The sequence below is a fragment of the Lathamus discolor genome, chromosome 10 (assembly GCF_037157495.1).
Source record: "Lathamus discolor isolate bLatDis1 chromosome 10, bLatDis1.hap1, whole genome shotgun sequence".
Taxonomy (NCBI): domain Eukaryota; kingdom Metazoa; phylum Chordata; class Aves; order Psittaciformes; family Psittacidae; genus Lathamus; species Lathamus discolor.
This window is the reverse complement of record NC_088893.1, coordinates 5,070,549-5,086,545: the sequence shown is the minus strand read 5'-3', so window position 1 is coordinate 5,086,545 and position 15,997 is coordinate 5,070,549. Positions and strand designations below refer to the sequence as shown.

The 15,997-nt window shown below is 40.8% G+C and overlaps 1 protein-coding gene across 2 annotated transcripts in view; it reads right to left on the bottom strand.

Annotated features, from left to right (window-relative positions):
* The window catches only part of RANBP17 (RAN binding protein 17), a 156,126-nt gene that overhangs the window by 14,392 nt on the left and 125,737 nt on the right, over nt 1-15,997 (bottom strand). For both annotated transcript variants that reach the window (XM_065691080.1, XM_065691081.1), the window contains exons 23-25: nt 15,715-15,929; nt 14,402-14,540; nt 8,257-8,423 (exon numbers count right to left, since the gene is read on the bottom strand). In XM_065691080.1, coding sequence (XP_065547152.1) covers nt 8,257-8,423; nt 14,402-14,540; nt 15,715-15,929 — 521 coding nt within the window. The remainder of the gene's footprint in view (nt 1-8,256; nt 8,424-14,401; nt 14,541-15,714; nt 15,930-15,997) is intronic.

Here is a 15,997-nt window from a genome sequence, read left to right as displayed (position 1 = left end):
CCTTAAGCTGGGCTTAAGCTCATACTCACCTCCCCGTCAAGTCCAGCCTAGCACCTATCACATAACCCACCCGGCCATGCAGCCTCACTGAGAGGTCTGCAGATCTCTTTCTCCAGAGCCCCGCTGCTGCTTGCTACGAGGCAGCTGGGATTCGCAGGCAGCTTGAGCGTAGGCTCAAGCCATGTGGATGCCTGCCAGCAGCAGACTCAGCGGCATCCCCCACACAGCAACAGTAACCAGTAGTACAGAGAAAATTAGAACCAGGGTAATCATTTTACCCATATTTGCCTTAGTTTAGCACTGATATGGAGATAATCAGTGGGGACAGGGAGGCAGGCTGGGCTTTTAAACCACACCTTGAAGGCAATCAGAGAGTAAGAAACCCAGACGTGACGTCCTCCATTCCACTGGAGTGAAGTAATATACTAACACAGAACTTAAAAAGCCTAATCCAAGAATTAATTACCAATTGCCTGACAGTTTTCCAGCCTCTTCTGTATTCAAACTGTTCACAAATTGATTCTGATTTCTTTTGTGGAACAATTAAAAGTATTGTTGTTATCCTGAAGAACTGAACTGTAACCAAAGCTATTGCAAATAAACATAAAAGACAGATGATAAAGATGGTAATAAGCATATTGCTACTGTGTCCTGAATAGTCACCAACACTTCTTAGTGAATATCATCTTTCACAACAACAACAAAGGATAAGAGCACAAGGCTATTTCATGAAGTCATCAAAACAAAATGCACTGAATATTATATTTCATACTAAATACATTACCCTGGCAGTTTGACACTCAACATTTCAATAGATATTGCGTCTCTCTAACATTCCGCCTGAATTTCTGCAGATGGACTTTTAAGTATCAATGGAAGATTACTTCACTTGTCATGCTAAAGAGATTTTAAAGAATGGTTGCACACACTTCATTTTTAATTTTTTTCTTTTTTTCTTTTTAAAGGGAAACAAATCACGGATTCAGAAACGTGGTTATGCTGAACGGTCAAATCCCACCTTGTGCAGTAGTCCTTTGTGTGTGGTGCTCTCTGAACTAAACTGGCTTGACCCTGATGGGCCCAGCCAAGCGCTAGGAGTATGTGCTCAAGTTAAACCAAGCTAACCTAAAGTATGCTAAGCTAGGCTGAGATAAACTAACAATGCTCCCAAACCTCCTCCGTCTGTTGTGATACTGGGATATTTTTTAAAAATGCATTTTATTTTTAAACTGTGCAGGTTCCTGGAGACAGGTAAATACACCAGAACCCAGTTTCAGTAAGACCCCAAACTATCAAACACCAGGGGAAATAAAGGCAACAACCGAAGTTTCTGCATCTCACAATTTCAGCAGACACCCTGAGCACACAACCAACCAACCAACAGCAATTTATTAGCCTAGGAAAGGCGTGGATTCTGAGGTTCAGTTCCAGAGTCCTCAAAATCAGAAATCTGCCAAGGTTCAGCGGGACACATACCTAGTCTATGCCAGCCACTAGGAAGCTTTCAGCACTGAACCAGCCCTTTGCACACTCTGACACACACCCTCCTGTTCGCTCAGAGCACTGCAGCCTCATCACACACCTCATCTCTCCACAAGCATCATCTCATCCCCTATGCACTTTGATGGGCCACTGCTACCACATCCAACAGCAATTAAGCATCCTTGTAAGCCACTGCTATTCTAGAATGTTAAATGTGATTTTTATTTTAAATGGGGAAAAGGGAGGGGGTTTGCTCACCGAGTGTGAGTTTCATTACTCACATGGCAAATCTGCCAGTAGCAGATCACGGAATGGATTGTTACCTTTCCCTATCCATTTTGTAAAGATATTGCTTTCTTTCCAGACTGCAAGCATCACTTCTAACTGGATTTTGAATTATAATGTGAACTTTACAAAATTATTGGTGCTATTCATATCGCTAGTTAGATTCTACGGAATGGCAATATTTTTTGCCCTTCCCCAAACCAGCACCTCTTAGTGTTTTATATAAAACAACCACGGCCAGCAGAAACCGAACGTTTCCAAGTAAAGTATTACACTGCACGCAGTAAACAAGGAGTAAAGCATTTTTATACTTCTCCTTAAACTTATTTGCTTTTTGAAAATATTTATGTGGCACAGAAGCCACGAGGTTATTGAGAAACACAGCCAGTTCCTCTTCTTTAATTGAAACATTTATGCTTTTTGTTCTGCAAGCAAAAAGCAATGAGCAGTAATAATGCAAGATAAATATACAAGAAACTTATAGATATGATTGTAAAACAACATCATCCTAATGTTTTCATTTAATTACCCTGAAATGTATTCTATTTAATATTCATTACTCAAAAGCCAATTTAAAAGAGAAAGAGGTGAAGGGACTTATTCAGAAAGACGGACTGTCATTCACTGCAATAGTTATCTAATATACAGAAGTTAATAAAGCAGATTAATCTACAAGTCCCTTTAAGCCATCACTGAGTTTAGAACAACTGCCTCTGACCCCTAACCCTCCCGCTGCGCACCAGTAGCAGGTGCCAGCTGCACTAAAATTACGGCCGAGGCATTTTAAGGCAAAGTCTTTTCTTACTTTGCTTCTGACCAGCAGCTGACCCTGTAGGAAGGATTGTTTCATGTGCTGGCCTAAAGGCTACATAAACCAGTAACTGCTAAACAAAAGCATACATACACCAGCTGCCTAGCCCGGGGGTGCACATCCAACACTGACACCTCCAGCAGTTCGTGCTCCAAGCCCAAGAGCTGCTTTTTGTTTCCATACACCAATTCTGTACAATACTTGTTACTTCACGGAACTAAACTTCCCTCCACCCCCAAAACTGTTTGTGTAAACTATAGCACAGCTTGGATGATGAAGAGGAGGTTCCCAATTTGATTTAGCACCATTATTAAGAGCGTGAAATCTTCAGATACATCCCTAATGATGATGTATTTTAACATTAAAATTCTTACAATTGAATTACTGAATTCACATGACAACGAATCACAACAAGGCTTTAAACAAGGCTGAATTAGAAAAGACACTAAGCTCATTAATTTTTTTGATTTCTTAATTGACAGCACTCTCAGTGATAGCTATACATTGAGCAATATATTCTAGACTGAGGCTGCTCCTGCCTTTATACATGTACAGCGAGAAGTACATGCAAAAGAGAAATAGTCCTATTTTTCATTAAGATAAGATGGCTTTGACATAGTTATTTTGCTGATACAAATTACACAACCACAAAAACAATCAGAGTAATGATTAAATGCAGTTATGTACATGGGAGACTACTAGTGCAAATGTTAACACATTTAAATGGGTTCCCTTCATTAAAAAAATTATATATGATATTAAACCATCAATCAAATTGAAACACTAGAGTCCAAATGCATTGTCGCTGGTTAAAATAAATGACTTTGAGACTGAATTTTGGCTCACTCAATATGGTGCCTTTTCTGTTGCTTAGCCACCCAAGTCTCTGCTGGCTTGGGCTACAGCTGGTATAGCTCCCTTCCTTTCAATTAATAAAGAAAGTTATGATAGTATTGGATAACATCTTTAAATTGTGCTAAGAGGCTGCAAACAGATGTCCCAGTGAAAATCCCTCTCACTGCTGTATCCAGCCTTCCAAGGCTCAAGCTGGCAAAAGCTGAGCGCTCTGGTCCCGATTCAGCTCAGCCTTTAAACACATTTCATTTTAAGTATAGGAACAATAGCACCTGTGGGGTTGATCTGCTCTTAATATTCAGCATATGCTCACACACGTGCCTCAAGGTGCTCAGCCTCTGGCACAACTGCCCTCTGTCAGTACAATTCAGATTTCTTTCTGTGATGTGCTTATATGCAAGTGCCTGTGCACAGGCCATCATAAACACATCTCCTCTCCAGGTTTTCATTTCAGTTACTGCACAGACCTCCACACTAGCCGTATATGCCATTGAGGTTTATCCGAAAAACAAACCACTGATTTTACTACATAAAAGAGGAAACTCTCCTTTTTTTGAAGAAGAAAGTCGCAGTTTATGATACGCTTTTATTTTAGTAATGTCACTTGATTTTTCATTGCAGCTGGCACCTTTACTTTCTGTTTTACAGCTGCTGCGCAGTGCTGCTGGGCTGCTTCATTTCGTGCATCTTTGTTATGTGGTGATGTTCCAGGTCACAAATGCTCAGCTCCAACGAGGAGCCTGGTGAGGTTTTACCTGTTAACCGTTAAAGCACACATCCTCCTGTTCCTGGTGGTCTGCCCACTCCACCCTTGCTCCCTTTTCCAGTACTACCACACATACCATCACGCATGCCCTCTGAGCCCTTTGTTTACTCAGATACTTTCCCATCTACACTACTTTCCCAGAGATCCCTCTCCAGTCCATGTACTCTACCACATCTCCCTACAGCAATAAACACCAGCTCCTCATAGAATCCCAGACTGGTTTGTGTTGGAAGGGAACTTAAATTCCAGTTCCAACCCCTGCCTCGGGCAAGGACACCTTCCACTGGAGCAGCTTGCTCCAAGCCCCTTCCAGCCTGGCCCAAACCCTGCCAGGGATGGGGCAGGCACAGTTTCTCTGGGCACCCTGTGCCAGTGCCTCAGCACACTGCGAGTTCCCACATCCCTGCCAGTTTCCCCCTACTGCAGAACTCCTCACCCATCACCTCCAGAAATGCTGGACCCTTAGAAGGCACCCACTGGCCTGAAGGAGGTCCATACTTGGGCTGCAAGCTGTGTCTTGTCATTGGCATTGTGTGGATCTAATCCAAACATCAGTACAATGTTCAAAGTCACCAAACTCCCTCCTTATTCTTACCCACACAATCCTCCTGGAAACAGTGCACAGAATGTAACCACCATGCAACACCTTCCCTCTCTTGTCACCCCTATACCCCACGCTCTTGTGAACTGCCCAGGAAAGGAATTGAACCTGAAATGTCACGGAGATCCTGTTTCTACTCAACCAACCTTCAATCCGCTTCCATATCCAGCACAGAATTATATCAGCAATGGCTATGCAGGATTCTTTACCTATTCCACCTGGCTCTTGGGAATGTTTGTCTGAACTGCAGATGAAAAAAGACGCTACAAAACTGACTGATTTTCAGAAAGAAGTAACATGAATAGTACTTTGCTGTATCAAAACTGAACCAGTAAGTTTAACTAACTAAAGTGTACAATTCAGCAAGGTAAGTAAGCATTAACAGAAGGTAAAGGTGGTATCTTAAAACCAAAATTTACACTTTCACTTATAAACTGGATAAAAAGCCAGCTTCACCTGTCAATCCCAGCTTAAGAGCATAGAAAAGGAGCCTTTACAGTGCTTATAAACCAACATAATGCAACAGCAACAGCTGAATGTAATAAACCTAATACCACTTTCTATCCATATATCCCAAATTACTTTGTACTGTTAATTCAGTTTGGTTGTAAGATGCCATCATGGAGCCGCTGTTTGCAGGTTGAGCTCAGACTAAGCTGCTTGCCCAGGGGAACAAGCAAAAAGCTTGGCCAAAGCTGGCAACAGCCACTGCTACATCACTGAAGGATGTCACAGCTTGCTCTGGAACTGAGGAAGGTGTATCATGCCTGTATTTTCTATTGCTCCTGTCTCTGCACAATCACATCAACCCAGGGCATATCTAAGCAAATTGAGGAATGGTTAATAGGGTTTAATCACACAACTCTGCTCCTGCAGAGGCTGAAGAAGGTGGAAGCCTCAGGCACTGGACTGCATGGAGATGCTGAACAGCCTCATCTGTGAGCACATTGTGCCATCCTGGATGCTGGCGTGCGGGTGCACAGGTTGCCACGATGTCCTCACATCCCAGAGAGGTGAGCCAGGAGTGGGAAGGTGGCTCTGCCCTGAGAGCTGCACCGTGCCCCACACACCTCCTGCTGCGGTCCTGCCCCACTCCCCGGGTCCTGCCACCTGATGGAGCTGGGCCAGGAGCAGTGCGGAGCAGCCCTGGGAGGTTCCTGCGTATTCTGAGGGCTTGCCGAGCCACTGCAGGCTGAGGGGCAGAACCCTGAGCATTGCTGGGAAGTTTAATTATCCAGCAGCTTCCAGAGATCCAACTTGGAAGAACTGTTCTAACTAGTAAATAATTGCAGTTATCGTTGCATCAGTTTAGTTTAAAGAGCTGACAAACCTCTCTAAACTCAAAGCACAATTAGTCATTAGGGTCTAGTTTTTCAGCACTGTTAAGCAATTTGTAACCCATTCCTTTTAATAGGGTTATGCATTACTTAACCGACACAGATGTCTTGAAAACTGAAACTGCTGGTTATGAAGCAGCAACCTTGTTCATTAGCTTCCCTGATAGTCAAATCATCTATAAAACCTGTGTTTAATGGCCAGCCGATGAATAATCAATGTCTCACTTTTCATCTGAGTGTGAAAGTGAGAATAATCTAATACGCTGTCCCCCCGGTAAAGCGCAAGGCCTTGGGTTCCGTTTCTATTCAGGGCTGATTTATAACCCAATGGAAACCTGATGTAAACATATGATCAATGAGTCCCATCATTGCTGATAATAACCCCCAACCGGCCCACTCCCTCATCTCAAAAGCCATCCCTTTAGGCTATTAGTTTCGTCCAGCTAATCCTCTCTACTATTCCTGCCTGCTGCTTTTACCTTGGCCATCCGTTCAGTCCGGCAGACTCAGAAGTAATTTTATACGCAGCAGAGAGCGGGCAGAATTGATTTTTCACTCAGTGCTCAGTTCCCATCTGAATAATTATCAATTTTACTGCCTCACAAAGGGAAGAGTCAAAATTTCAAATCAATTCAAAAGAGCTTCTGAGACTACAGAAACTGTGCATGAGAATAAAGGTCAAAGTTGTCAGTGACCTCGGGAGATGATGTCAGATATTAGTACACTGAGTAGTTGACATCAGAGGCACTCAATATGATATGACTAGTGCTAATGCAAATCATATTTATGCTGACTACTGGAGACCAGCCATTAATATTTAAAAGAGTATGTGAAAGCCTGCATTCACATAAACGTAACGTATTCCACTGAATCTGAAGTTAATAAAGACAGATCACCACCCAGTCATTTGCCGTGAAGTGAAAAATTACTGCATATTAACAGACAAAGTATTGCACTGAGATTGCCACAAAGGCAGGGCAATCCAGAGGCCACGTCTCTGTCTTGTCCTTTTTGTTCCAGTCACTGCACGCACGGTACAACACTGCGGAATCTGATGCACCCGAACGCTAACTTCAGTGCTAGTTTCCACAAAACCCCTATTAGGCAAGTAAAGCATAAGAATTTGCAATATGAAAGTGGAATTATTGGATCCTGATAATGATGTCTATAATAAACATCACTAATCTCGCAATATGCTGTATACTGCCAGGAACATATTAGCTACCATTAGTTACTTTTCACCTTCAATTAGAACAGTAGATAAATGACAACAATAAGAGTGGTGACTGCATGCCAGGCTTTTTGCAAACACCACTGTACCTATTAGGGAAACATATTTTTGTCACTTGCATCTTGTTAATAACTTCTGGTTTTGTTAAAAGCCTCCAGACCTGTGAAATGCGTCTCCTGAAATGGCATCTTTGCAACCGCATTAGGAATCCAGAGACTCCTGCAAGTATGCACTGTCAGATAGTTTAATGAGATTTTAAGGCACAGAATGTGGCACAGAGTGAGTACAGAGATACGTAGCCACGAACACTGTGATCTCCCCCAATGTACTTGGGCTGTGATAGGCCTGATGGAGCTGGGAAGGGAAAATCTCTCCTAAGCAGTACAGCCACCACTTCCTTTTCAGAAGATCTAATTTCTATTGTATTTACCTTTAACAGAAAAAATCCCACTGAGTCACCTACTGAAAATAAAATATTCAAACATGACAGCATTTAGCCATTCAATGTACACATTTCATCACCAAATACGTGGTTCAATGCCAGAATTTGATCTTTATCCTAAAATACTTAAAGAGAACTTTCATTCCCATTTGCCTGTAAAGTTGTATCAATGATCTCACACACCTGTTCTTACGAGCAAAAATGAAGCACCAAGTCTTAAGATACTGTACAGTCAGATATAGTGCCTGTGCTTTCCACTATGACAAAAAATACCTTCAATCTTTGGTTGTCATGAGAACCTGGCAGAAGCCACTCAGGGCTGCATACCAGCACAGCGAGGTTTGTTCTCCTACTAACAGCCAATGCTGCCCTGGTGTAAGGCGCCACAAAACATCAGGAAAATTCAGAAACATAGTAACACCCCATAGAAAAGACTACTGATTCACCTGCTGTAGAACTTCTGGGTTCTGCTGCATGAAATGAAGCAATCTCTGTCCATCCTGCGAAATCTCTCTACCTCTTTGAGTCTTCTTGCCTTCTTTAGCGAGGTGCTTGAAGAGGTAGGTGACAATGTAGTCTAAACTAGCACAGCAGCTGGAGGAGACAATTGTATCTGTGTAAAGAATGAAAGAGTTTTTGAAATTGTTTCCATACAAGAATAATTAATAATGACATTTTATAGTGCTTGGAGAGCTCAACTTTAATAATCTCTGATATTAGGCTAATCGATACACCAACAAGTCTATTTTTGACATGTGAACTGACTAGTTTTGAAGACTGCTTTTATTAACACACAGGGGTATTAAACCTTTGCTTTTGAGGAACTGGGTAGCCCGATGTACCAAAGATCCTGTGAACTCCAGTGCGCTTCATTCACAACCGTATGAATGCAGCTGCCCTCTGTGTCCTGGGAAGTGCAGGATGAGGGTTGATGTTTTACTGGTGTTTAGTTTCCCATTTGGATTCTTGGAAACTATAATTCTGGAATTCTGGTTTGACCTGCTTGCTGAAAAGGTGAGGTTAATTCAAGTGGAGCTACTCTTTGGGTTTTCCTCAAGTAGTATTTCTCTGCCCCAAATAGGTTACAATCAACATCAGGTGGCAAACAATGAAAAAAGGCCATTAAAGATAGTAAAGGGGGATCACGCAACAGCTAATTAGTCATCTTGCTTAAGAACTAACCATTCAAGTAGGTTAGAGTACATTTAATATGGCTAGCAACAACACAACAGTAACTACCCGAATACTTCATAAATGTCCCTGAAACAGAAAGTTGTTAACAGCAAAGGAGGATACTATTGAAAAGTAGAAGCAAAAACCACTTCACATCTTTGCTTACTGTTTCTGTAAGTAAGAGAGATTAAAAGCTTAAACCTATTTGCAGAGTAAATAGGTCTGTCTGATTTATGTAAGTTATTTTGCTGGTAGGTGTCGCCTGCTGTGCTGCTGCTGTGATAGAAGATTCGTCTGGCTTCGTGTAGCAGCATGATGATAACTGTGTCCGGGTCCTTGGTCTTCACTCACACCCCTTTTTCTCCGCAGACCAGCAGTGCACCCTTTCCCCTGATGCCTGAGATACCCCTTTCACCCAAGTCTGGGGGGCCTGTGACTTCAACACTGACAGCTGTGCTGCTCCCAGCTCCCATCCGTAATCCTGGCCAGAGCCACAGGTTTAAATTGCTGGTTCCTTGGGACGCCAATGCCAACTGCAGCTCCTTATAGACATGCAGAGGTTTAACCTGCTGGATGCAAGGTCTAGCCCCAGCCGATACCCTCTGCCATTTCAAACATCAGATTCAAATGGTGAGGCATTTAGGAGTCCATCCTGTTGCCACTGACTTCAGCTAGAACGTGTCTAGGCCTTTTATAGTTCACAGTATTTATTTTAGATGGGCCACTGGAGTAGGGATGTGTGGGGGTTGAAAAACGAATTAAACTGTTAAAATGCTCATTCTGAGGGAAAAGGGATTAGAAGGATCCAATTAAATGTACCTTGAATTCTTTAAACTCTGCTAATTTGGAGGCCTGCCAACCTTGCAGTGTTCATTTAAACACATCCCTCCAGACACTGAAGTATTTTGATCTGTGTCTGTTTAACTCCTTAAGCCCTGTGCTGACACTATTAACCCTTTGACATCTAAAAACTAACTGTATTTTGCTAGGAGTGTTTTGAAGTAAACACTGAAGAAACATTTACAGGCAAAGGAGATACAAGTGGTCTCCTAAGACTGCATCTTCCACAGCAACCTGCTGACTTAGCAGCAGGAGCAGAGAATGATCTAACAGCTCACAGAAATGAGCTGGAGCATCTCAACTCTGCTCCCACTGGACCAGTGAGCATCCCAGGGCTGAATTCAACAGGGCAGGGTGCTCAGACACTGCAGGAACAAAGCTCAGTTCAAAGTTATGAGTCTTGCCAAAGTAAAGCCTGCAGAACCTGGCACTCATTGTGCTCTCAACCAAAACAGTCCTGCATATAAACTAGAAATACTATTCATGGTGGAATTGAATCACCATCAATAACAACAAGTGAGAGATTTGAAAATACATATTTCATAGGAGAGCTCTGCTGTATTTCTAAACCAGTGCTTAACTCTATTTCTTTTTAAATTGAATAATACAAAGTAAATCACTATCATCAGTTTACAAAACAGCAGTAGTTCTAAACATGCTGATACTGTACAAGTAGATATTTTACATTCGACAGTAAGTGATTTTAGCAGGACAGCAGACAGGTCTACGCTATCATTCGCTCATGAGAATCTGATACGAGTGTTAAGAGCTACTTAAATTTGCCCATAACTATATATCAAATATGCTTCCCTATACTCATTTTTCCTTTTGATTGCAAGGATGTAACAGACAGGGAGCATCAAGCACATCCCTTGAATGACTCTTCTGGGCATGTGGAACCTTGTGCTGGAGCAGAGCAAGACAATCCAGTCAACCAGATAGAACAAGAGCAATAGGGAACTACCAATTCTGGGCTATGGGTAGAAGAAATGGGTAGAGAAGACAGAATAACGATAGAATTTTGAAAGAAACTAAGATAAAAGCTTGGGGTAACCAGGAAAAATGCAGTCAAGCCACGTTTGTCACGTCTGGTCTGCTCAGCTCTCTCACCTATGACCTAATCATATGGATCATGAGCAAGCTGGCTGTGATTACAGAAAACGTCAAAACTAGCTCCACGTGTGTCAGCATGGACCCAGGAACAGCCCAGTAGTTTTGAGGAACAAAACTGGCTCTCTGGCCTTTCTTGATGGCAAGGTAGGTGTTGGTGATGAGCAGCAAAGGATGACGCCTCTGGCACCAGTCACCATCACATTCAGCTACTTATTTTTGTTTCTTCTTTGCCAGTATGCATTCATTTCATGTTGTGGGGGCCAACTTTACATGCATGTTTTTATTATCTGTGGTTTTTTACCTTATTTAGGTGATTCCAATTAGCCACCAGCTCAAGTAACTGGAAGTTGATCGTGTATGTTAGAATGGGTTGCATTACTTTCAAAAAGCCAACAAAACCCTCAAACAACTTGAGGATGTTTTTTAGTCTCAGCAATATGACAGGATTATTCTGAAAGGGAATTATTTTTCAACAGTTTAACGATATTGTTGAATCTCTGCAAATTAAAAGATTTTGGTTTGGTTTTCAGATAAAGGCAAGGAGATGGAGTTAAGTGGTATTTTCCCTGTCCATCAATTGCTTACAGTTCAATACTGGCATTATTTGCTTTTGAGACTAAACCTGGAAAGTAAATGGATTTAGCAATTTAACATCTAAATTAGGCAGCAAGACAGAAAAAATGTTTTACTTTTTCCTCAATGAATAGCATACTATACTATTAATCATGTGAGAATTAGAAAAGCTTTGCAGAGATTAGTGACAACATGCCAGGCTGACTACATTAAAAGGCTCTGATCCACTGAGTCAGCTGTGAAAAAGCCAGGTAAACACTTTAGAAGAGTGTTTATCCTCGCAATAAAAGCTCAGAAGAGGGCTTCCATTATGGGTGATTTACAGCCAGGGCTTCAGAAGGAATACGTATTCTTTCACAGTGTTTATAAAGAGTGGAATCAAGCAAGGTATTTACTCAGCAACAGAATGAACACTCCTCAGAAATAAGGATTTGGGGAATGTTTATCCTTCAGCTGACAACAATGAAAGTCTCAAAGGTTTAAGGTACATAAAGGGAATAGAGGAAAAAAAGTCAGATAGGTTTTTCTTCCTCTGAAAGAGAAGGATTCTCCTGGTATTTAATTTTTAAAATAAAAAGACAGTGATTTCATTTTTATAAACATTTCTGAAAATGACTTGTATGTTCTAATCAGTTTAAAACACAATTTGCCCTCAGATGGCTTATAGCCCTGAGCCCTACTATTCTGAGATGATCTGGTGGCACTGATATAATTCAGTGAAAAAGGCAACACTTGGGTCTACTTACCCGTTTTCCAAGGGCAGAAGGATGGATGTGACCAAGTAACACATAGGAAATAAATCTGTGTTTCACTGTCTGACAATTGGCAATGTCCCAAATACCAAAATTTTAAAAGGGATATAACATTTAGAAGAATGACTCTTAAGGAAACGCAGCGACAGGTAAATAACTCTTGAGATGACTAAAAAGAAATCAATTAACATGAAGAGCTATAAACTGACCAAAGAGCAGTTCAGCTGGACACATCATTATAAAAGTATGGAAAATGATTCGGTTCCCTACAGAAACAACCCTTCTTGAACACAAATGAGGAATTTAATGGCTGCCATCAGTATCTTGATACATGAAGCTTTTGATGGACTGCATCAAGGCTTTAGTGAAGTCAGATGAAGTTACAAATTCCTACACACTTTGGTTTAGTCATGCATGTTTGTATTTATTTTAGGTACTTTAAGCACATTAAGTTGAACTGAAGGGGAGCACTGGCTAAGCAGTTTACTGGTTTACGAAACATGAAAAAAAGGCAAGTTAAAATTTTTGTTGGTACTTTTCTCAGCAGAATATCAGGAATTTCTCAGAATAAAAGTTTTCTAAGAAAACGTCTATGTTCCTAGGAATTAAGAGTTCTCCACGATTAAACTCCCAGATACCTAAACCCCAAAAGTTTAAAGCTAAAATTGGAAATACATACTTTTCTTACTCCTCCTCCCTGCATTGAGTGAGAGATCAATACTTTTTGAGAGGGGGAAAACAAACATAACACATGAAAGTTGAAGCTTATATAGCTTTTACATGAATTCAACCTGGGTTTCCATCAGAAGGTTAAAATTAATTCTGTATGCTAGTGAAATTATCAAAATTAATATAACTAATACCTTAAATGAAAGAGATGCTACACGGAGTGATAACAGAACATGAGCAGGGATTGCTAAACTGGTAGCTATCGGTTGAGCTAAGGTTCAGTGCAACGTCCCACTCGCAAAGGACCAACAGGCAGACTCCCTGCAGCACCACTGGTGCTGGTGACAGCCCTCAGAGTATCTGGGAGAAGATGGATTTCAGCATTTTATAACACAATGACCTGAATACCTCTTTACTATTGTTGCTTAGCTATTCACTACCCATTTTCTCCTCGAGAGCAGCCCCCCTCTTGCAGCAAAAACTGCTGAATGTGTTTAACATAGTGAATGCTCCATGAGTCTCAGTGCATTCACGCATTCCTATGGGGCTTGACTGACACTTGGTGGTAATGAGAAACACCAGCTATTACAGAATAACATCTATACACACTAACATTATCCATTCTTGGTTCTTTTCCTTAATAACCACCCCAATCAATAAATATGACTAGAAGGTTTTGAACAGCTTCTCAGTCAAAAATTACACAAATGCATGATTCCTAGGTGGTCAGAATGTAACTGCACGATTTATTTTTTAATCCTCCTGAAATGCTAAGTCTCCTTCTCCATATTCCAGATGACTTTAGGCTACCAACCTGTCCACCCCTGCCCAAGCCCCAAATGTTTGGACAATCATCCGGTTCAAAACCAAATTAAATCATGACAAAGAATGAAATCAACTCCAATCAAATTGCTGACTTTTTATCGTTACTCCACTGTTGCACTGATTCTCCTCTAAAGTATATTAAAGCCCCTCCCAACCCAAACCATCTATGATTCTATATTCAGGAATTACTGAATAACTAGTTTCTTTTTTCCAAGGAAACCTTTCAATTTCTCAAATCGTATCACAGCTGTGCAAAACAAGCATTATTTATACAACAGCTGCACTGATCAAATAAAACCAAAACCCCACAGATTCCTGTACACATATTAATGTATTTTACTTCTGAACAACAACTCCATACATTTTCAGTACAATCCTAGTGGAGGCACATTAATAATTTTAACAATTCTGGCTTGTAAGAAAAGACTATTAAAAATACTCTCTGTAAAAACCTACATGTTAGATGTTTAAAAGAACTTGGCTCCATTAACCAAAATAGTCACATTCTTAAAACGGTCCAAAGCCAGCATCTTCCACTGTCACTTCACATTCGTTTTTAAGAAATACAAATTAATACGCTGCTTTGAAAATCCCAGATAGCTAAGTACTTGAATTCTTCCTTTAGCTGAGTGGAAGTAATGCTTACCTACTGCAGTCAGTCCTTCAGATATTGAGGTAAGAATATAGATCAGTACGTGAGGTTCTAAGCTGGTAATGAAACTCATATGATCTTGGGTCAGGCACTCCAAAAGTGGGTAGTAAGACTGGCTTAATTTTCGATATTGCTGAAAAAAAGAGTACACATTCATAGAAAGCATAGATATTACTACTGATTAATATCAACAACATTAACAGATGACAGAAGAGTGATCTTACAGTTTTTATGATAATTTCTAATTGGCCGTTAAATGAGAATATTTAAAGGCAAGATATGCTCTCGTCTTCAGGAGATTTCCACTTTTCAAATTTACCATAGGATATAAACTTGCTATTAGTTTTAATAAGCTGAGGATAATACAGTAATGGCACCATGCTTTGATATTCTACATAGCTATCAGTCTAGAAAAAGCAGTACAGCATTCTGCCAGGTGTCAGTTTGACAGGATTACTGCCTGTATCTTACCTGATGCAGGAGATCTGACAGGATTTATCAGAGATCCCCCACAACATCTCAGAGATGGACTTTTTTTTTTGTGCTTAAGTGAGGTCCTGTAACGGGCTCTGCACAGGCAAAGGCAGTTGCTTGAACCCACTGGCCCAATTAGCACCTTCCTCTTAAGTACTCTCAGGGTGTTTATTGTTGGGCAGTTAGGAATGTGCAAATATGCACACTTCACTATACAATCAATACCCCAATTTTAATGGAGAGCAACTTTTCAGTTCCAAGGACTTTCTTTATGTGGCAAGCATAAATCTGGGTGTAACCCATCCTGAACTATCCAAAATTTGTTACTTTCACCAAGAAAATGACACTTCTGAATTCAAGTGCCACGAAGAACGTATCACAGATCAAACTTAGGCTGATACTGCGCAAAATCTGTTGTCTTCCCACAGAGAAGTGGGAACATGGTGTACTTTAAAATGAAAGTTTTACATTTTATGGGGAATAAATACAGTGACAGTTTACAGATTGAAACTAATTGCAGAGGGGCTGGATACACGAGGATGTTTTACAGTGCATACAAGCAATCTAAATGGGTTTGCAAATACAGAAAGGAAAAAAAAAATCTCATTTCTCTCTTTTATGACCAGCCTAGTGACAATTCTGGAAAAGCTCCCATTTCACACGGCAGTTCAGTCATACCTATATTTTAGTTATCGCTATATAAATACAAGTAAATGAACCGAAACTACATTTGAGCTGTTCTAGATCGCTCTGTCTCATTATACCAATACAAAGCCTGTGGTAGTATTATTTCATATTTCATATAAAGACTCCCAAGATGAGTAATTGCTTACTAGCAAGTCACTGTGGGATACTGAAAGCAGCATTTTGACAAAGGCCTGAAGTACACTGTCAAAGTGGTTGTCCCCGTACAACTTGAAGACGCCAAAGCTGACATAATTTCCACATAAGGCAGATTTGAGTGCAGAGTAACAGATGGAAATGCCCTTGAGTTTCAACGGATAAACCTGATCTTTTGACAAAGTCCCAAGAGAGAGGATCTGATTACCTGTTTTCATAAAAAGAAAGAAAGAAAGAAAGAAACTTACATAAGCAGCTGCAAATCTAAAATATTGT